This window comes from Gallus gallus, chromosome 2 (genome assembly GCF_016699485.2).
Source record: "Gallus gallus isolate bGalGal1 chromosome 2, bGalGal1.mat.broiler.GRCg7b, whole genome shotgun sequence".
In the NCBI taxonomy this organism is placed as follows: domain Eukaryota; kingdom Metazoa; phylum Chordata; class Aves; order Galliformes; family Phasianidae; genus Gallus; species Gallus gallus.
The window spans coordinates 99,296,595-99,318,040 of NC_052533.1; the positions used below are offsets into that span (position 1 = coordinate 99,296,595).

Sequence of the window (21,446 nt, forward strand, 5' to 3'; positions counted from 1 at the left end):
TGAAACAGAGACTCTCAAAATTCAACATACTACTATTGTTTACCATTGTTACAATTCAATGACATTAAGAGTGAAAGGAGACACAGATCTCCCTCACTTGATTTCAGTCTGGAGACCTAACTGATCCATGAGGGACAGGACTTGGAACACCCAGCAAAGCCTGGTTTCAACAGCAGTGCCCAGACTAATTATACACAGAGGCACAAATCCCATCATAGATTTATAGAATCACTAGGGTTGGAAAAGACCACTAAAATGATATAGTCCAACCATCAACCCATCATCACAATACCCACTGACCCATGTCCCTCAGTCCCACATCTACCTCTTTCCTGAACACCTCCAGGGACAGTTACTCAAACTCCCTGAGCAGTCTGTTTCAATGCCTTGCCAATCTTTCTGAGAAGACATTTTTCCTAATACCCAACCCTCCCATACACAACTTAAGGCCATTATCTCTCATCCTAAAATTGCAGTACACAGCACAGCCCACTTAGAGGCCTGCAGTCACCTGCCACACTTCCTTAAATGCAGCTGGAAAGCCCAAGGTCCATGTAATCACTATCACACACCCAAGTGCTAGTGGCTGCACCTGCTGGGCTTTCTTTTAAGACAGAAGAATACTGCTGATTGCGAGGATCTCAAGTTGTCTAAAATCTAGGGCCATGTTCTGGTAGGGCTGATGTTCTAGTGTGCTGACTCAGTTCCAAGGTACATAGAGACTTGTTTGAATCAGTCATAAAATTTCTACAGCTTACACCACCTCTGCTCATGGCATTTGTTTCTGTGTGCAGTGAAAATATTGTTATTATTGTTGTTATCATGCACTGGAGATCTAACGAAAAAGTCTTCTGAATGAAAAATGCTGTTTACCATAAGTACAACGCACTGTGTTCCCTGGCCATGTCAGGCACAAAATATCATTTTGTGCCCCTAAGACAGCAGCATTTCAGAGATGGAATTCTTTCTCATGACATAAACTCAGAAATTTAGGGATATAAGAACAACATAACAACATAAAGCCAGTGTCTTTCTCATATTCAATTACATGGCAATTTTGAAGCTGTTATCTCAGGTCCTGCTAGGCATACAGCTAGTGCTCTGATCCAGTGAGAATTATTGCTAGCTCTATAGGCTATGGATGTATGTGGGGATACCTACGCCTTTAATTTAATCAATGATTGAAGACTGTGCTTTGTCTTTCCCAGGCCCTAGGCCAATTTTACAACTGGGGAGAAGAGGTGAATATTTCCTTTATTTGTATTTTTATTTCTGGCAGGCTGCGTAGAAAATCTAGCAGCTGTTTGAAGATGGCCAGAGATTTGTAATGCTGGTAACATTTTGTTGTGAGGGATGTGGAGAGCTAGGAGAGATGACTAACACATGCACGAATACATGTATAGATGCACAGATGGGTATGAAGCATGGAAGAGACCATACTGTGGAAAATGATGTTTTTAAAGCACTAGGTATTGATTTCTAAAGCACTACATAATGATCTGCTCCTAGGGAAATTGAGGAAACTTAACTCTAAAACAAAAGACTTCAGCAGGCTTGCCATGGCAGCAAGAAGTGACTCTGCTTGCCTTGTCATCCCTGTCTACTTATAGTTTTCAAGCAAGTTACACATCTGGCTCTACAGTTTGAAAATTTGCTTAGTAATAGTAACTTATAGCTATTCTTCACAACGATTCAGTGTTACTGGAAAGAAGTGGGGGCTGAGGGCACTAAGTGCTTGCTGTGGTAACAGATGGGTTGGAGTTATGGAACTGAAATATTTCATGCAGGGTACTGTTAGGCACATCACAGAGCCTACTTCTCTAAGGGTTTTCTTTGGTTTGATTTAACAGCCAATTGCCCCTATGGAATATATGCTGACAATGCCTGAGGATTTATTACAGTCTCCTTTCTCCTCTGCAGCTGAAGTTGTCATTTTTCACAGTCTGAGTAAAAGGAGTTTTGAATAACTCCAGGTAGGACTATTGTTCAATATAAAATACTGTCCTCAGTGGGGCCTATCCTGGAGTTTCTTCAGTGGGAAACCTGAGGCCTAACCCTGCCTGGAGGTGACTGCTAAGCTTAAAAAAGCAACAAAGAGGGGGATAGGATGGAAGGAAAATGAAAGTCAGAAGTTAGGCCTTAAAGCTGAAAAGGGATTTTTAAGAAAGCAGGAAAACTAAGCAAGGGGTGATTCCTGTGGTGCTTGGCACTCTGTCCACAATCCTGTGAAGCACTTTACGCATGCTCTGGAGTGTGCCACAGGGAATAGCCTTAACACTACATACCCTGCAGGATCAACCTCCAAAAGAGGACCAGACATAAAGCAGATGGCATTCTGTTAGCTTCACTGTGTTAATACGCTGCTTAGTTTGCTTTTTAATCTCTTTATCCTATTTTCACCTTCCTTGTTTTCCCCTTTTTATACACTGATCCATACATGCACCAAGAGAGCAGGGCAATGTACCAGCCATTCTCCATGTCCCCTTTTCTTGAGCATGGAGTGAAAGCAAGCACTGGGAAAACGTATGCTTTCTTGTAACACAGATCTGGCTTCATCAGCAGTGCTTGGAAAAGGACCATCAGGAGCACAGAATGGCTGATGAAGGGAGGAAAACACTGACTGTGTAATCTAGTGAGTTCCCCAGGTGCATGAAGCCTGTGTGTGGTGAGTGTACCACTACCACTGAGAGCATTGGTGTCTGCAGCAGAGATTATTGCGATACCTTAGGATTTTTTTTGGGGGGGGGGGGGAGGGAGGGGTGGAGATAGGGATTCTGAGAAGGGAGAAAAGGAGACAGCTGTGTGCCAGTTCATAAAATGCAGTGAGACTCCTGCACCCACCAAGGCCAACTGCCAGAAGGCAGTGAGAAGAAAATGAAATTCTAGCTGCTATTCCCTCTCCTCTCCTCTCCTCTCCTCTCCTCTCCTCTCCTCTCCTCTCCTCTCCTCTCCTCTCCTCTCCTCTCCTCTCCTCTCCTCTCCTCTCCTCTCCTCTCCTCTCCTCTCCTCTCCTCTCCTCTCCTCTCCTCTCCTCTCCTCTCCTCTCCTCTCCTCTCCTCTCCTCTCCTCTCCTTTCTCCTTTCCTTTTCCCAAGCTCCTGGCTTTCTACTTTTTCCTTTCCAGCACAATGACAGCTATCTGCAGAACTTCCTCAGACTTGCAGTTTGTGCAGTGGCCAGCTTTTATGCGGATGTTTTTGAACCTGAGTGCTGTCCAACTGGGTGCAGCCTTTGCTGGAGCTGGAGCCACTCTTCCACAAGCAGCCAGGATGTGACGTGCCCTGCTTTTGCACTGCCAACACCACTGACTACCAAGACACGGCCATCCAGGCTCAAGACAGCTCTGGAGACTGATCACAGCCAGTTGGCCAGCTGCCTGTCAGGTTTGGGGTATTTCTTCTGCACAGGCTTGCAAACATCACTTCTGCTGGAGCTGTGCATATGTGTGGGCTGAATAGTAAAATTCCTGAGGAAATTTCAATGATCATTTTAGCATTCAGGCAACTGGAAAAGGAGCTGGCAGAGGCTGTAGGGCCTTTGCGTTCATGGCTGTATTAATCTTCTCCCTGCCTTGGAGAGAAATCCTAAATGAACTTAGCACATGTTCTCAAACATCTTTCTTTCTCCAAGCAGTTTGTACTGTGGATTCAGCATTTATGGCAGTGAAAAGCTAATGTAAATCAAACATATTTTGAAGATGGCATAACATTTGATGCTGTGTTATTACGTAAGTTAACAGTCATTACTGTAGCCTAGAACTTCTGAGATATGTGGATTAATTTTTTTTTCCTATCTTGAAAGTGGTTGTGGTGGAGTAATAGAAAGTTGTGGTGGAGACATAAAGTATTAATGCACCCCTTTTTCCATACTCATATATCACCCCCAAACATGATTTTCTTGGGAATAGTTTTGGAATTCTTTTGGTCCAGAGGAAAGATTTTCAGATGCATCAAACTGTAAGAACATCGAGAAATAATGATATTGTTACTAATAGAAAAGCTCCTGTGTGTCATCTGAGTCATTTTAGCTATCAGGTGTAAGTTTAGACCATGGCAAAAGTGACATTATTCAAAATTATTCTGCTATGAGAGAGGTGAAAGGATAGTTAAAATATTTTTTATTTGCTCCATGTTAAGAGCAGGTCCCTGGACAGTTACAAAATCTCACATAGTTAAGTATCAGTTTATTAAATCACCGTAACTTGCTTGTATTTCTGAGTCCTAACAGATGAAGTAGTTTGAAGATATCTGGACACCAGATAGCATCTGTTGCATTGCAGGGAATTTGGTAACATACATCTTATCAAATAAGGAACAAGTAGAATCTAAATCATTTTGTATTCATGATTTGCTTATTCCTCTAAAGTTTCCTTTAGAAAACACTAACATAAAAGTAGTTGTCACAGCTCCAGGAGGTTTACAAGTCTGTGGGCAGCTATTTTGTTTGTTTTTTGCTACACTGTATCTCTGTCATAGGCAGAGCTACACCTCTTAGGACAGCCAGGGAAGTTTTCTGGTCTCATTGTAACATTTGGAGGAGGTGATCTGGACTGGGAGATGGATCAGAAGGACCCCAGGTCACTCCAGAAGTCATATCCCACAGTCAAGCTAACATGTCACTTGAGTCTGTCCTTCATGAACAACATGACTGATTCTCCCAGGTGTCCACCCATTACAAAGGGACAATTCTACCTAATGTGCTAAAGAATATGAATAAAGAATACATGAAATGGACTCAGCAAACACTACAGGAAATAGGATGAATGTCACTAAGAATAAGCTTATGGCAAAGTTTATATCCAATGAAAACTAAACAACAGCAACTAAAAGGAGTCACAAAATTGCTCATTATTTTTCTTCCTATTAGGGTTAAGGAGAGCTCATCCATCAAAAGGTGTTCAAAGTGTTCCTTCCTAGTCAGAAGGCTTTCTACAGTATAGAAAATACAAGAGTGCAAGTCAGGAATTTCCTCCAAAGATATTATCTGATTGATTTCTTGATGCAAAATAAACTGATTTCATTTTCATTATACAAACATTGCAGCATGAGGTTGCGGCTAACCAAGAAGCTGCTTTCTTATCATAATTTCCAGTCAAGCAGGACTTTCCTATTTACATACTGTATAGGATAATAGTAAGAACTCAATCACAGTGTAAGAAATTGCTCAAGTTTAGGCATTTAAAGGATTACATAAAAAGGTGTACACACTTAACTGTTTCAAAAAAAATTTCCCATCAAATCTAGCATATTGAAGGTGTATATTCTTATGTTTTCTTTGTTGAAATACCATCAATGTGTTTGCATTACATGTTTAGTCTTCTGAGTAACTGCTCTGATTTCAGTAATCAATTTCTTTTCCATATAACCCAATAATAAAACTTTTCAACAGCTTTGTTTCCAACAACTGTATGATCTAATCAGGAATTTAAATAAAGAACCACATCAAATCATCATGTTGAGTTTTCGTTTAAAGTGATCTTCAACTAAAGAAATTTGCACGATCTTCCATCCATTTTCAACATGTTTCTTTATCCATTGCTTCACTGCTTGGTAATGGAAGATTGTACTCACTAAGATCTCTTCCTATGATGTCAAACATGGCTCTACTTCAGAGATTTACTAATCAAATTTTTGTTGATAACAGAAATGCAAAACATAAAACTTATCCTCACAGCAAAAGCATTAAAATGAATGCATGGTTGGCATAAAAGTAGATTTTAGATGTTTTTAGTCTGACTCATGCATTTTCTATTTTATTAACTAGTAGTCACTATATCCTTCATTTTAAAGTTTTCTCTTCAGTTCTTTTAGATTCTTCTAACGATTAGAGGATTCCTTGGTTAAGTTGTTGATTTGTTGTGTTAATTTATTTGTTTATAAAATACACATTCCAAAACTATGAATAGGAGAATATAAATCTCCACCAATCTTCTCAACTTAGCCACGTAAAAATGATATTTCTGTCCATTTAAATAGATGACTATGGTCAGAATCAATTCAATGAATCATCCCTAGGAGATAAAACATCAACTACAAAAACCAAAATACCTTCCTCGTTCTAAAAATCTACAGAACTTACTGCAAAACCACGGAAGAGCAAGTCAACAGAAATCAACAGTGAGAGAAAAGGTAGAGAGAATATCACAGGTAGAGGTAGAGGGGAAATCCTGCAGCTTGATACTTACAGAATTTTTAAAATTCTAGTCACTTCTTTCCAGCTTCTGGACAGAAGATAGCTGTGTATGAGGCAGAGACACAAACAAAACATCCTTTGTTACCTGTCCGCGTGGCTATATGAAGACTGCTAAAGAGCAAACTTCTGAACAGTTACATAATGACAAAGTAACATGATGGAAAAACACATACATGATTTTGCCTCAGCTCTTTTGCTTTCTGAAGAACAATTCCCATGAAGATGGCAATGCAGAATATTTGCTGCTGTTAGCTTTGCCTAGTTTGAGCTTTTATAGCTGCTTGGAGATCCACATCACTGTATTTGATTTCAGCTAATCAAGCATACAAGTGAACAGGAATGCAGGCACATAGCACGGTAAAAAACACAGAAGGAAGTTTTTTCAAACAAAATCCCTGCATTAGGCAGCGGTTCCAGTGATGCAATCAGAAGAGGAAGGAAAGTCTGTGTTGCTTCATTGTTTTGTTTGGATTTTGGGGTCCAGTATTAACTTGTGACAGTATTTCCATTTGCAAGTATGTTGCTCTGAGGGCAATCCAAAAAAGTGTCTATTATGAATCTAAAAGAGAAAAAACCCACTGAACTTGCTCACTTTTTCCATCATGAATGACCATTACAGAATTGCCCCACTCTATTATCTTTCCTGTGTAGTTCAGTAGGTTTTGGCTGAAGTTTTTTTTTTTTGTTTTTTTTTTTTTTTTAGAAAATGTCCTACATATGAAAAAAGTGTATTCAGTAGAAATGTAATCTCAGAGAACTTCAATAACTGATTCATCCCTGTGATGAATTTAGGAGTTTTCAAATAGGAAAATGGAACAAATAGCATCAACGACCACAAGAAGGACTGCAAAGTATATCAGGGAAATAGAGTTGACTGCAGAGTATTAACATTTATATCTTTAGAGACAATCCCAAAGCCTACTGCAGTCAAGAGGAGTTTTGGATCTAGCCTCAAATGTTGTAAGATGTCAACTACATTATTAATAAGCCACAGATTCAACTCTCTGTAACCTCCACACTTCAACTGTTAAATCAAACGTTCTCTCTGCAGACATGGCTTATCTGATTGGCTGAGCACACCATGTAGTTCTAAACAGGATTTTCCAATTGGTACATACAGAGGACTGTATCATCTCTCTTGCTTTGGGTAGCCATTTTAAATGTTTAAATGCTGGAAAGGCCAATGGTGGAAGAAATATTTGCTTAAGCAAACAGGATTTTTCCCAAACATAAAATGCACAGCAGCAATTTTGCAAAGTGAGCAAATTCTTTTTCTCACATGTAAAATCTATGTTGAAGATCAAGAGGTTTCCTCCCTTTCTGTATGAATATGTCACTCCTCTCAGCATATGCAATCATGTGCTGTTCATTGTTTATCCTTAAGTTGTATTCGTCTTCAAATTTTTGTTCAGAGGATGCTAAATTTGCTTTGCTATAACCACACTATGGGGCACTATTCATTATATAGACTGTCAACAGTGATGGAAAAGTGGTATAAAGCTCAGTTTTTAGCTAAATATAGACCACAGAAAAGAACAAAAAATAAACACAGAGCTTATCATCTTCAGTTATACCAGTTGCTTAAGTATATTGACGTCAGAGAATGTTGTAAGACCGTGTGAAGATGGCCAAAGTCATAAATATCAGTTTTCTGTAAAGATATCAAAACTCTTTCCATTATCTCTTATCCTCCTGGCTGTTTCTGGTACCTGATGCAAGCTGTGTTCATTAATTTCAAAGATGAATTCGATAATGAATGCATTCAAAATCTTCAGAGAATGCCTATCTAATGTTAACTGGTACTGCTACATCAAGTGAAGTTGTGGGATGTGGCTCTGTGAAGGCTTTATGGTAGTTCCATAGATGTACACATATCACCTTAGTGTTTATCTTACTTTTATTAAAACAGTTGCACAGCCCGAGGTCCCCTTTTTAGTTGGAAAAAATATAAGATCTATCACTGTGATAGAGACTCATTACCAGTACTCTCAAAGGAGGTAACTTAATCTGGCTGTCCACTCCACTAATATAATTAGGAATGCACTTTGTCAGCCTTTGAGGCTTTAACTACAGCTGGCTGGGTTTGAGGCAGTCTCAGAAACCAATCCGTTCTTAGTAATACCATTGCCTTCACAGAATTACAGACATACTTTCAGCAGATATACCCAGCTAACTGCTGAATGATGTTTTTCCACCCACTTATGCAGTAGTCGGTGTCTGTTTTAGCATAGCTGCAGCCCTGGATTAATGCCTTGAAATGAATCAGAAACCAAAGGCTGAATTGACAGCTCACGAATAAAGGTTATGAATCTTATTTACAGTGTTTGAATATGTCTCAATTCAGCCTTCAAACATCACCATATTCCTGATCCAGCAGATAAGATTTAATCAGAAAAGAGATTCTAGCGGATAGTCAGATACTGACTGGCCTATCTATTGTTTAAGAAATAAAAGATATTTCAAGCCCTGTTCCCTAGGAAAATCAGATCACCACATCCACATAGATTGGCTAAATTAGGGGAAAAAAAATATAACCTAACAAAAATTATAAATCTTTTTTAAAATGTATTATTCAGGGCTAGTTCTTGATTCCTGCTGTACCCTTGACTCTTCTGCTGGAGTACGCACAGATAAAGAAGATGAATTTTTGATACCTTCACATGATTGTCATTAAGCTTTGCTAAGTGGATAGAACTTTTTTTTTATTTTTCCCCTTGTGTTTTGCTGTGGTAGGACTCTGGTTTGCACAAATGAATGAGATATTCTGTTATGGTTTGAGTAAGTTAGATAAAGTTTCCCTTCCAGTCGCAAAACATTTGAGAAAAATGCAGCAGTGTTTTTCACCTATTTACTTTAAGCATTTAGCCCTGAAAATAGCCAGCCTAACCTATTAATCAGCAGACCGGCCTGTTCAGAAAAACATACCCTATTTTTCTTATCAGTCCAGGAGCATTAGTCTAAACACTTTGAATTCCAGACTCCAGTGCCGTGCCAGGAGCTGGAGAAGGGGTCAGAAGCCGTACAGTTGTGGCAGTGCACTGCTACACCCATCCACTGGCTTGGGCACAAAGCTGTGCTAATGCAGATAGTCCCTGGATGGAGACAAAAAAGGTGGCTTGCAGCCACCTCATAAAAAGATGTCCCAGATTCCTATGGTGTAATCATTATGTGATAATTCACTAAATCTCTGGATTTAGTGTCTTGCTAATAAATCTTATGGTGTCAGGCAACTTTTTGAATTTTTCACTCTTCTACATGTTTCCTTTTTGCCTGTAATAGGGACTTTCAGTATCAGAATACAGGCATCACATCTGGGCCTTATGTAGTCAGAGAACACAGATTTAAGTGTCTTGTATCTGAGAACAACCAGAAAGAACTCTGAATTCAATTAAAAAAAATGCCTCCTTCTTGCTTCAATAAATCTCTATTTAAGTAGGAGAAGTTTAACCCTGAAAAGGAAAATTTACTGTATCTTCTAGAATTCTTGATATCACTCACACTTCCAAATTCATTCTCATTACTCACATGGATATCATACCCCTTGTTTGAATCTGAAAAGAGAAAATGGGCCTTGAAGGATATCCTATGACAATGTACATCCCATATGTGAGTCATTATTGCATGGCATATAACAATAATTAACTGCAGATTTACTAGTGCTCAATATAGACTGAGGCAAACTGGTTTGGTTTGCATGGTCTTACTGAATTTCTGAGAGTGGCAGAGTTAACTTCAGTCCTGGCTTAGATAAACCTAAAAAACAACAACAAAAAAATTCCTAACTAAAAAAAGCTAGAAGAGCTGGAGTAAATTAAGGCTGCAACGCATCTTGACCACAAGAAACAGCTGCAGAGTCAATGTCCCTCCCAGAAATCTGTGGTGCACTTCCTAAATAGAGAACATGAAGTTTTTGGATGCTGAAGAAGGCTTTTCAGAAAAAGACATAGTAGTTTCATTTGTTTGTTTATTTTTAATTTCCACTCTGTCAGAGGCAACAGATGGTTTGAAGAAATACAATTGAAAAAGACTCAAGTTAGTCTTTGTCTTGTGGTCAATATAGTTCCAATGCTTGCTGTATATTTTGCAAATTGCCAGTGACGCATAGGTAGCCTAAATTTTCATACTCCTTGTATCAACTTGTGAATACGTATATACGTAAATAAGTATAAATTAACACTTCCAGAAACCTCACATATTTACTAATGTTATCATTAAAATCACGTTGTTTAACTGCTTTTTCTAACTGAAAGTGAGGAGGGAAGAAAGCAAGCAAGCAAGGTAGGAGAAAAGGATTGCTGCGATCATCAGGGATGGTGGGGAAATGCATCCTCTGAGTGGAAGTTGCCTTACACAAGGTGGGTGTGATTGTTCCAGCAGGAAACTGAAGACTGCCACATATTTAAGAGTACTCTCTCCTGTGGTTGGCCAGCTCTCCTTGCTTCTTTCTGCCTACCCTCTCTCCAAAAGCGAAAACTTTCAACATGAAATCCTGCTGCTTTCTGAGTACAAAGGCTTCCCTTGTCTCTGTTCATCAGGATAAGCTTGCTGTTTTCCTTTCACTTCCTTGCACATGCATGATCTGGGCACCATCTGGCCTAGAAATGGCCAAGGACAGGCAAGCCTGCAACACATCTTCAGAGAACGCCCTAAGCTCCCTCGCTTCATGTTTCACCTGTAGCTACAGCCTAGATTTTACATTTACCTCCATTACATTCAGACAAATGTTTAGAACTCAAATTTTCAATATATTTCAATATCAGAGGGAAATATTTGAAAAAAAAAAGACAGACCTAGATGCTGTTATTTTTTAAATACCTTTAAATAGACTTCATCTTGTCTTCTTTAGCAAGAATGCTATTAAATAGTCAGCTTGAGCTGACAGAAGTGGCGTAATCAGATCAGTCATTGTCTGTGAGCAAAATTATAGACAACTTATATGAGTTCTGTTGGCTTGATCCCCTCTGCAGTGAATTCAAACATAAAATTTCCATTGGCTGTACCTCTCCTTAGTAGACATTAACTAAGTCACTGGGTATAAACATAACTTTTATCCCAAGTTAAGTTTCACTGTAGGATTTATTTTTGACCTTTTATTAGGGGAGAATAAATAATCCAGATAATTTCAAGTAAGGGTGAATGCTATGACTATCCAGGTCTTGCTCTCATACACAGTTAATATTGAAAAGGATCTGACATTCTCACTCTTAAATTCCCTCTTAACCATAGGTATGATCATCAGTGGGATAGAAAATAAGCCTGGATGATATCTGATTCTGAGCTTTTATTAGCCAGAGGAAGAAAATCTCATGGGGAGGAGGCTCTTCATCACCTCCACTAGTTTTCACAGACTAAACCAGTACCTGGGTAACTGCAGATTCACTAATTTGCGGCATTTAGTAAGCAACATAGTAGTTAGTCAAATTCAGCCCTTGCAGAAATTTGTTATTCCTTCTCCAAATCTGTCTATTGGGATGTCAGTATTTTTCCAATTAGCTGCAGTAATATATGAGGACTTACAGCTTCTTCCATCTGTGGTGACAAACTGCGAGTGACCTGCTGACTGATGTCTTGAGGCTGGGCCCACAGATGTTGGAAACACAGTTCCCCAGCTTGCTTCTCGCTCTACTTGTCTTTCATCTGGTAAATGATGTCAACACAGTTGGACTTCAGCATTCCATGTAATTTTTCAGTATACACTCCCTTCTGTTTCTTTGCACTGGCAGGGCTATTCTACCCTCCACAGAAAGATTTATCGTCATTACTTTGCTCATAATGTGCTCAGAGCAACTCCTGCAGTAAGAAAAGTTATAAATGGCTTGTCTAGTGTTCAGGTAGAAATACAGTAATGACAAGGAGAAACTTCTGTCTCTCCTTTGCTATGCCTTTCTCTGTTTAAACCTCCAGCATATGTCCATCCTACACTGGATGATTTCACACATCTGAAAATCCCACAGGCTCACAGTAGCTGAGCATTGCACATAGCATCCTAAATCAGAAAACAGCCGCCTTTGAACAAACAAGCTGATAATGGGCTCTCTGCTCCAGTGTTTGTTCCGCTCTCTTTCCTCAGAGACCAGAGGCTCTGGTGGTGTCTGGAAAGTTAACAGATACAGGCAGGGGAGGAAGAAATGAATTACAGAGCTCAGGGTTCCTTCACAGAGCATCAGTCTTTCCCTTCATTAATTACAAGGGATGCCAACTCAAGCACTTATGCTGACCTCAGCTAAAGCAGTCCTTCAGGGTAATGGGGACTCTTTTTCAAACAACCTATTTTAAATCATCTCAGCTTTTGACTTCAAAATCACCACCTTAAATGTCATTTGGAAACCCTTTGCTTTATGTCTCTGGTGGGACTTTGGGGTCAACTGTAAATGGTCCCACAAGAGAGCATCCTTTGGTAGAGGTTTATTTTCTCACTCCTTTTCTATGCACACAAGAGGAGAATCAGATACTTCTCCATCTTTCCCTTTCTCCCCTCTTCCTTGTGCTCCTTTTTTTCTCTTTTTGTCTTTCTCTTCAGAGTCTCTGGCAAACACAGGAGGACGAGGAGGACCGCAAGGGGAACTGTTGCCACAGGGAGAGAAAGAAGGAGGTCAGCAAAGGGGCCAACAACCGAAAGAGGATGCCTGGCTTCAGTCAGTGCCTTGAGACATGACCCTGACCACTCTTCTCCTGGTTCTTTCACCCCCTCCCCCCATCTCAGTGTTATCTGAAGCCTGCACAGAGCACTGGCCCTCCCCAACAGCAGATGCACTGCCTGCCAGCTGGAGCAAAGCACTGCAGCGTGGCTGCTAGTACTGTGGTTAGCCAAATCCAGGATGTTAACTTGATCACTTGCTATGGATACTCAGCACTATTTCAGGATATGTTTCTAAATTTGTACAGGGCTAACCAGATGCTTTTCAGATCTGTCCTACCTAGGACTTTTACTAGTAATCCATAACTGTGTTTTTCAGTTTTCTGCATATTGACACAGAATTATTTTGATCTCCTGTGCAAAAGAACTACTTTACAGCTCTTGATTCCTGGCTGTTTGCTGTGCCAGTGCTGTCAATGTGCCAGATGCAATCTGAAGATGTCTGAGGAGGGCACGTGGGGCTCTCAGGTCTTATGCTTTTTGCAGGCAGCTCCAGCCCTGCAAAAATCAGAGATAAGTGACTTAGAAATGAATGGGGCAGCTGGCTAAATGCTCAACCAAACAAAATGATCAAAGGGACAGTACCAGATGTTTCCCATCAGCTCTGCATATGGAGGTACCAGGGAGAGCAGCAGGAGCACCAAACTAAAAAGTAACCAGAGAAGCCAACTCTAGTTTCAACCATAACATGAAGAACAGGCTATAAATACTGCATTCCTCAGTGAGGCTCCCAGAGGACATTCTGTAGGTATTACAAAAAACCTACAGGAAAAGTGTGTCTACTATTGTCTGACTTATTTATATGCATCCTCCCACTAAAAGTTTCATTAAGAATTATCATTCCTGACATCTATAAAAAGTATAGTATTAAAACCATATTTTAGGAAGCTGCTGAAAATTACACAAAGTCTTCATTTTTCCACAAAACATATTTCTTGCTCAGCCTGTGCCAGTACAATATTTTCCTAGACTACTGTTACGCAGTTTTCTTTTACCACTTCTAGTACATTTTAAATTTTAATTTTGTAGGTTTTGAGTCCAAGTCGCTGCAAGAGGCCCAAGCCACTTCAATATTGACTGTAGAAAAGGGGCCAGCTTTTTATTTTTGTATTCAGGGGAAGTTTATGGTAGAGTGAGATAAACATCCAAAATAGTTAAGGTTGTTTATCCTGCATCACTTAGAAGACATTCTTGACATCACTTGTATACAGCTGAGCAGGGGAGCTGCTCAATCAGTCTGACATAAATTAAACCCAGATCTCCCAGCCTTGGGGCATACAGACCTTACTACAGTGTGATAAATTCTACTTCTGTCGGGATGAAACATGAACTGTTCTTTCAGTTCCTCTTGTCACAAGCCAAATTTTTGTGCATAAGGGCTTCTCTTCTAGTTTTATTCCTTTCAGAAATACAGTCATTACTTCAGGGCACTATACCTCACCCTGACATCTCCGTAGAATCTTGGGGCTAGCAAGAGGGGATGAACACTGCAGAAGGATCTGGTGCCATGCTTGTCTGGCATCATGAGTTTGCTATTGACCCAAAGCCTGGAAGTCCTAGACTTGGAGAGCAGGGACCCTTGAAGCTGTCAGCAAGTAATTCAAGGTGATACAGAAACTTCAGAAATTTTTCCTGTTCTTCTTTGAGTCTCCAGTTTAGTGATACCTGCTAGAAAGCCACCCAATGGAGCAGGAGGAAGACATGCTGAACATGAAGGGATTGGACAGGCACTTCCCAGAAACAACTGCTAGTGCCAGACTTTCCCTTGACTAGGAGAAAAGCTAAGCAGAGCTCCTGGCTGCATTGCTCAGTGGTGCTGAAATGCACTTTGTCCTCTACCTGTGTAGCATGTGCAAAGATTTGATAGTACATATGTACTCTCTTCGAATGATTATTTGTTATAAATATGTTTATTCCACACATAAACAGCTTGATGTACTCTTTAAATTGATCTAAGCCTATTCTGCAGGAACAAAGCCTATTAGCAGTGTGCCTTATCTTTCCTCTGATTCTGATCTCATGCACATCCAAGCTTAAGCCACTCATTGCAGTAGAAATATTTGTGATTTACAGCACAGTGCAAGATGAATTCTTTGCTGGTAGACATACTAGTAACAGATAGGCTGAAGAACTCTCATATTTGAGTCAAGAAAAGCTTGAGCATGATTCACTCAGGAATGCTTTGTACTACCCTAATTGCATAATTACTTTAGAGGGCTCACTGGCCATTTGGCATAGAGGTCATTCCTGTTTCCTCTGAGCACAGGAATAACTCCTCCTAGCTTCTCACTGCTAGCAAGCAGGACAAAAAGAGATCTGACAAAGACATATGGCTACGACACCACTTCTCCTCTATATAATTCAGGTGCAATATTTGCACACAGATACTAAGTCCTTCATTCTTTGAAGTGAGGTTGGAAAAATGACCAGAGCTAAACATAAAGAAACACTTGCACCTTTGCACTGGGACAGCGTCTGTATTGAAAGGGGTAGTGTGATATTCTGAAGTATTTGGTACTGGCTCTTGTGGCATCTGAGTTCTAACAGTGGGTATTAAATACAAGTGAGGAGGATGCCACAAGCGCAGAAGCCTTCCCCACTGTATTCATATGCTGTAGAATTGGACTAACTGCTAACTAAACAAAGATTTCTCAATATCTAGTTCTCAAAAGCAATATATCAAAAAGAAAAAGATAAGAATAATATGAACATTGTAGGCAACTGCAATCATGTAAAGCAGTTGACAAAAAAAGTGAAGGGACGAAAATGTTCCATGAGAAAAGTGGAGAAATGCATTTGCAATTTGCATAAACAGAACTAAAGAAAGATTTTGATAGAGAATTCTCCTGGACATCTGACAATGTCAGCAGTGCTGTTCTCAGAGCTTGCCCCATTTGTGGAAATGGTGAAGTCTGTTGGCAGAAAATAAAGGACTACAGAAATGAATGATACAGATAGCTGAGGAGGAGATATGTAAATATAGCTATCTTTTGTCCCCAGACACTCATTCTGGAGAATGCATGGAATTGGTGGTGTCTCTTCTTAACCCTTTTATTAATATTACAAAACAGTAAATTTGGAAGCTAGAATTCTCCCTTTGCAGATCAGTAACGGTATCACCATGTTATCAAGTTTTTATCCTTCTCTCATATTTGTTACACCTATGAAGTTATTATCCATCTTTCCTTGCATAATGTGTATCTTCCACTCAAAGTAACTCAAGCACATCTTCTCCTGTCCTCATTACAGTCTACCATCAATATCACCTAATATATAACTGGGCAGATATGTTCCCCTTCCACTAGTTTTATGAATGAAAATACTTGCGGTTGCTGTATTGTGTGCTGATGCTAATGATGTACAGGTATGTCTTGGCATGCACACAGGATGTGTGCCTGACTGGCCCTCCAAGAATTGCTGATGAATGTGAAGCCACGTGATCTGCAGTGTTGTTCCTTTATTAGTGTAAATTCTCGTGTCCATGGGCTTCTCAGCTACATACTCGAGTTGGCATGAATATTTAAGTCACTGATTTATTTTGAGGTTCATGATAGGTACCTAAATATTTCCTTTTTTTTTTTTTTTTTTAATCAGGGCTTCTTTAAATAGTAGGAAGCAGAACAGATTAATGCCGACAGAGGCTGCATTAGCTTCCCCTTCTGTGAGAAACCTCTGCTTAGAGAGTTCCCAAACTGAAAGTGTTTTCAAGAGAAAACATAGCTGGAAGAGTCTCACATCAAAGCCTGGACCTGCTAAGTGGAGTTGTTCTTCTGATATGAGTGGAGCATTACTGCAAAGCTAGAGATATGTTGTGGGGAGATGAAAAATCATGATTCTTAAACGGGGAAAGAACTGATGGGCAATTTATCAAATGGAAGGCTAAAATCCAAGCCCGATTTTGTTCTTACAGATCTGTATCTGAAGTACAGACTTCATTAGAGCTACATCCAACTAAAACCAACAAGCTTTGGGTCCTAACTGTTTTTGTTATCAAACAAAAAATAGACAACACCTCTGTTTGCTGCATGTTTTTTAAATGATTCTGCTGGAGTTGAGGAACTGCACGCTGTAGTTCGAGTGGCTGCCCTGGGGATCAAGAAACAGAGTCTATAGAAAAGCTTCTTGCATTAGGATGGCAGCAAGGGAAACTATACAGAAAATGCAGTCCAGGAAAGACTTCTTTGAAGATGAAGTAGGGATTAAATGAGAGCCCATTTTACCATTTGCTAAAATACTCAGTGCATTTGCCTTCATGGACTCTGCATTCCAGAGGACAGCATGCTGGGTTAATAAAACCCCCCTCCTGAACAGCCTTTGGAAACTCAGATGGTCACCGACTGCCCATACGGCAGAATTTGGCTATTGCTGTTAGACAGCTGCAAGAAGCAAAATACAAGAAAGTGGAGACAACACCAAAATCTTATGAACATGCACATATATAGAGAGAGACACATGGCTTTGCCTTACAGCAGGAGGTTCAAAAATAAGTTTCTCATCAAAATGCCAGGATCCTTTTTTCTTTTTTTCTTTCAGGAAGAATAATTTTCACTTCTGCTTTTCTTAGGTGATACGTATGTGATTTAAATTCTCATACATTCTGGGCTTAAGTTTCAAGGACATTCTGAAACAATGAGCACACCTACCAGAAACACTGCAAAACATCACATTTCCATTGCTTGCAGACTTAAAGGGAGGCTCAGTTAAGCATTCTTCCTTGGGGAAGAAATGACATGTTCCCCACTAACTCAGTGCCAAACCACTGCTCTGATTTGAGTAACAAATGCCATTCTGTCTGCTTTTAAAAGCCCAGGCTCTGTTTCTTTTCTTAACATGAAATTGTGTGTTTTGGTACTGCTCTCAAACAACAGTTGAACAGAACAAAGGAGTTATCTTTATGAGACAGTCAGGGAAATACGCAAAGAACAGGAAGATGCAGCTAACCTAAATAATGACAATGAAAATAAAATAACCATCAGGCTATAAATAAACAGTATGAAGTAAATCTCATTATTTTTATTAACAGGAGACACAAACTTAAGTCCTGGAGCCAGTTACATCTATTTTTTTTCTAAGATTTCAGTTCTGGTTTCTTTCAGTCTCGTCACAGAATAGAGTTTTCTACTTTGTTCAGCTTTTTACAGTATGAACTTCCACACCACTTCTACTGGAGCAAACTGCACAGGGCAACCACTTATGTTTAGGAGAAAGGTCAGACTTGGGGCAATAACGTTGGCCAAACTGTTACTTTAACTGTGCAAATGCCTGCACTCATGCAGAGCAGGGAAGCATACATACACAATAAAGTCAATTAAGACAATACTTAGTTTCCTGCAACACAAAGGAATTTTCTTATTTAGACTAGGTCTCTAACATGCAATCTCCCATTGTGTGTATGGGGGTGTGCAAAGCAGCAACCACAGCCCCACATAAAGGCAAGAGCTGGAGCTGGTGAGTGAATAAGGAAGGAATCAAATAATCACCTAAGCCAAACCGGGATCAATTTTCTGGGATCCAGCCTCAGTCACTGCAGCCTCTTGGCTTTCCTAAAGGACCCGAGTAGATGCCTGGCCCACGTGCCAGTCTTGTTGGGATTCCCAGGCAGGAAACTGGCTCAATCTGTCACTTCCACCATTTAAAGCAAGCACTTGAATTTTCCACTTCCAGCCATGACCAACAGTGCTGGGCTGAATCACTTCCCCGGCTGGAGGTAAGCAACGTGTGAGAGCAAAGTGCCAACCAAGTGGCCAAGCAGCGCTCTTGGGCTGCCTCAGTGCACAACCAGCAGAGCCCGCAGCCCACCCAGGCACCACATCAGGCCACTGCACCACTCCCAACCCTCGGCCTTTACCTGCTGCCAGGCGAGCGGCTAGAGGGGATGTCCTGCACGAAGCTCTGCTCCATACCCGGGATCCTGGCGGGGCTGTGGGGGTGGTAGGCTGTCAGGACCACACTGCCCGAGTCCTTCATCTCCATGGTCATAGGTACATGTCGGTGACAAAGGCGGCCGGCGAGGGCTCCTGTCAGGAAAGCAGTGCGTGCCCTGACCCCACTACCGCCTCTCACTGCTGTTTGCTGTCAGGAGAGTGGAGTAGCCTGACCCAGCAAGTCTCCCCGTCAGGAAAGCTGAATTAGCATATATTCAAAAACACCGCCCACAAAACAACCCACAGGGAAGTTACTGAGTCCCTAGGAAACCAGAAACCTGAGATAATCCTAACACAGCTCTGCGCGATCGGAGTGTGTGTGTGTGGGGGGGGGGGGGGGACTTCTTGCTTTGTTCCTTTTTGTTTCAGAACCCATTTCTTAATATGCCTTGTGCTCCCAAAATAGGCATGGAGAAAGGAAGTTATTTGAGTGGTGAGTGCTACTCAAACCTAAAACATAGTTTGCTAGCACAGGGACTGACATTACAACCGCATACACGAGCGGCTCGTGAGCGCTCTATTTAAATAATAACAAAAGAGTAACCTTGATTTCCTATATGGCAAATCATTCCTGCAGCAGGGGACTGCATTTGCATTCTGAACAACAACGGAGCTCTCATTTTTGCCTGAATACCGCTGTGTGCGTAATTAGAAGGGCATCGGGAAATGAGAGAATCCCTTTTACAATAGCCTGTGTTCATCTGGAGCAAGTCCATAAATAAATACACTCCAAGACTCTCAATGCTTTTTTTTTTTTTTTTTTTTCGGGCTTACTTGCGATCTTTGAAATGATAATTAAATGTTTTTGTATGAAAGGAAACAAACAAACAAAAATATCAGGGGGCAGGAATTAACACCCAGAAAGAACGGTGTAGATAAAATGAGGAAACTTACACAGCCCTTTATTTTCTCGTCTTGCTTCTTTAGGTTTTTTTTTTTTTTAATTATTTTTTTAATAAAAGTCTGTTCCTGAAAAGTATTGTCCTTCTTACAAAGCCATAGGAAGGATGCTCCTAATTTTACTCTACAACACCACATACTGCTTTACAGCCAAAGCTCTTAGGGCAGCTTGTGAGGATGTGGGTGAGACAACAGCCCCACAGCTGCTAATGACATCCCCAGCACATATACAGTGCAAAACACCAGCTGGGGTCTTCTTTCACACCCCCACTTGTGAAGGAGTGCACTGCTGAAGAGCTACCCAGATTTCACTAGCAGCCTTTCCAGATGATAAGGTAAGGTAGTCAGATTTTGAAAGGCACAAAATGATTCATCTCACCTCCACCTTCCCCATGAGCTTGTTATCCTATCTGGACGAGCATGACCGTTTCGGTAAAATACGTTGCTGCAACTCATGTAGGCAGTGCCCAAGTTAATTTTCAATTAGCCAGCACAGGACACTGATAGCAGTACGCTTGGCAGCATTTCTTGCCAGACTCACCCAGGAAGCATAAATATTTGAACATTCAGAGCCTCTAGGCTTGCTCTTGCTGCACTGTTAATGTGTCCTGGATTAAATACTATAAAGTCAGATTGCAAAGCATAAAATCAAGGCTGCTTCTGTGGCAGCGCAGGGGCCCTCTCAGAGCCTTTGGGTGGCCATATAAATATGTTGAAGGAGAAGGATCTGAGCTAACTTTTGAAGTGTTGCTTACTACCAATGGCATCACGACCATATTCTGAAGTGTCACCACTGAGGACTGCAGTGAATGCACAAACCAGAGGAGACCTCACGGTGCTCACTATTAGAAGGGAGAGGGTCTGACAAAATTAGGATAAGTGTCTTCATGGGTTTGAACTCTGTGGAGCACTGACCAAATGTCAGGATTGCTGAAAAATGATTAGTGAGGCTGCTGCCAGCGTCATTTTTTCCCTCTCTGCAGTGAATATATGTTTCCTTCCCAGACAGGGAGGTGAGAATCCCACTTCTTGGATAGAAGGGGAGTAGATGTTGTCTGAACCATAGAATCATACAATCATTAAGGTTAGAAAAGACCACTAAGATCACTTATTCCAACCTTCAGCCCATTACCACCATGCTCATTAATTGTGTCCCTCAGTGCCACATGCACATGACTCTTGAACACCTCTAGGGACTGTGACTACACCAACTCTCTGTGTAGCCCATTCCAATGCCTCACCACTGTTTCAGAGAAGAAAATTTTCTTAATATCCAGCTTAAAAAAAAATATGGAATACTTAACAAGTTTGTGCGTCACTTACGCAATTTGTCTGCATACAACCTCAAGAGTCATTCTCCACAATTCACACTAAGAAACTAAACATCTAAAGAAAAACATTCACCAAACACCATCAGGAATGAGGTAAGCATCTTTTAGAAGATCAGGACAAATTACTGGCTACAACTCCATGAAACTGTCTTTTTTTTTCTCCTTTTCCTATCATCATAGCAATAGGCTTTCTTTAGTACCATCAGACAACAAAATGATGTCTGGACAGTTTAAGCTATGGGTAGATAAAACCCACACTAGAAATATCATGTATTTTTAGTACTGTTTTAACTACTTCTCTTCCCAAAATGCAAAATAAATAAATCAATATGTCTTAGAGAGTATAGTTACCCTCTCAATAGTAAAGTACGTATAAAAAAGGAGGCCCACATTCATTAAGTGGAATTTTCTCTCTAAGAAAAATAGACTTGGAAGATTTTAGTTTGATATTTATAAAGTGATG

General features: G+C 40.5%; 1 protein-coding gene across 1 annotated transcript in view; it reads right to left on the reverse strand.

Moving 5' to 3' along the window:
- The window catches only part of ARHGAP28 (Rho GTPase activating protein 28), a 74,015-nt gene extending 55,074 nt beyond the window's left edge, over positions 1-18,941 (reverse strand). Inside the window, exon 1 of the mRNA XM_040695644.2 lies at positions 18,677-18,941. Coding sequence (XP_040551578.1) covers positions 18,677-18,807 — 131 coding nt within the window. The 5' untranslated portion in view covers positions 18,808-18,941. The remainder of the gene's footprint in view (positions 1-18,676) is intronic.
- Between the last annotated feature and the right edge of the window lie 2,505 nt (positions 18,942-21,446).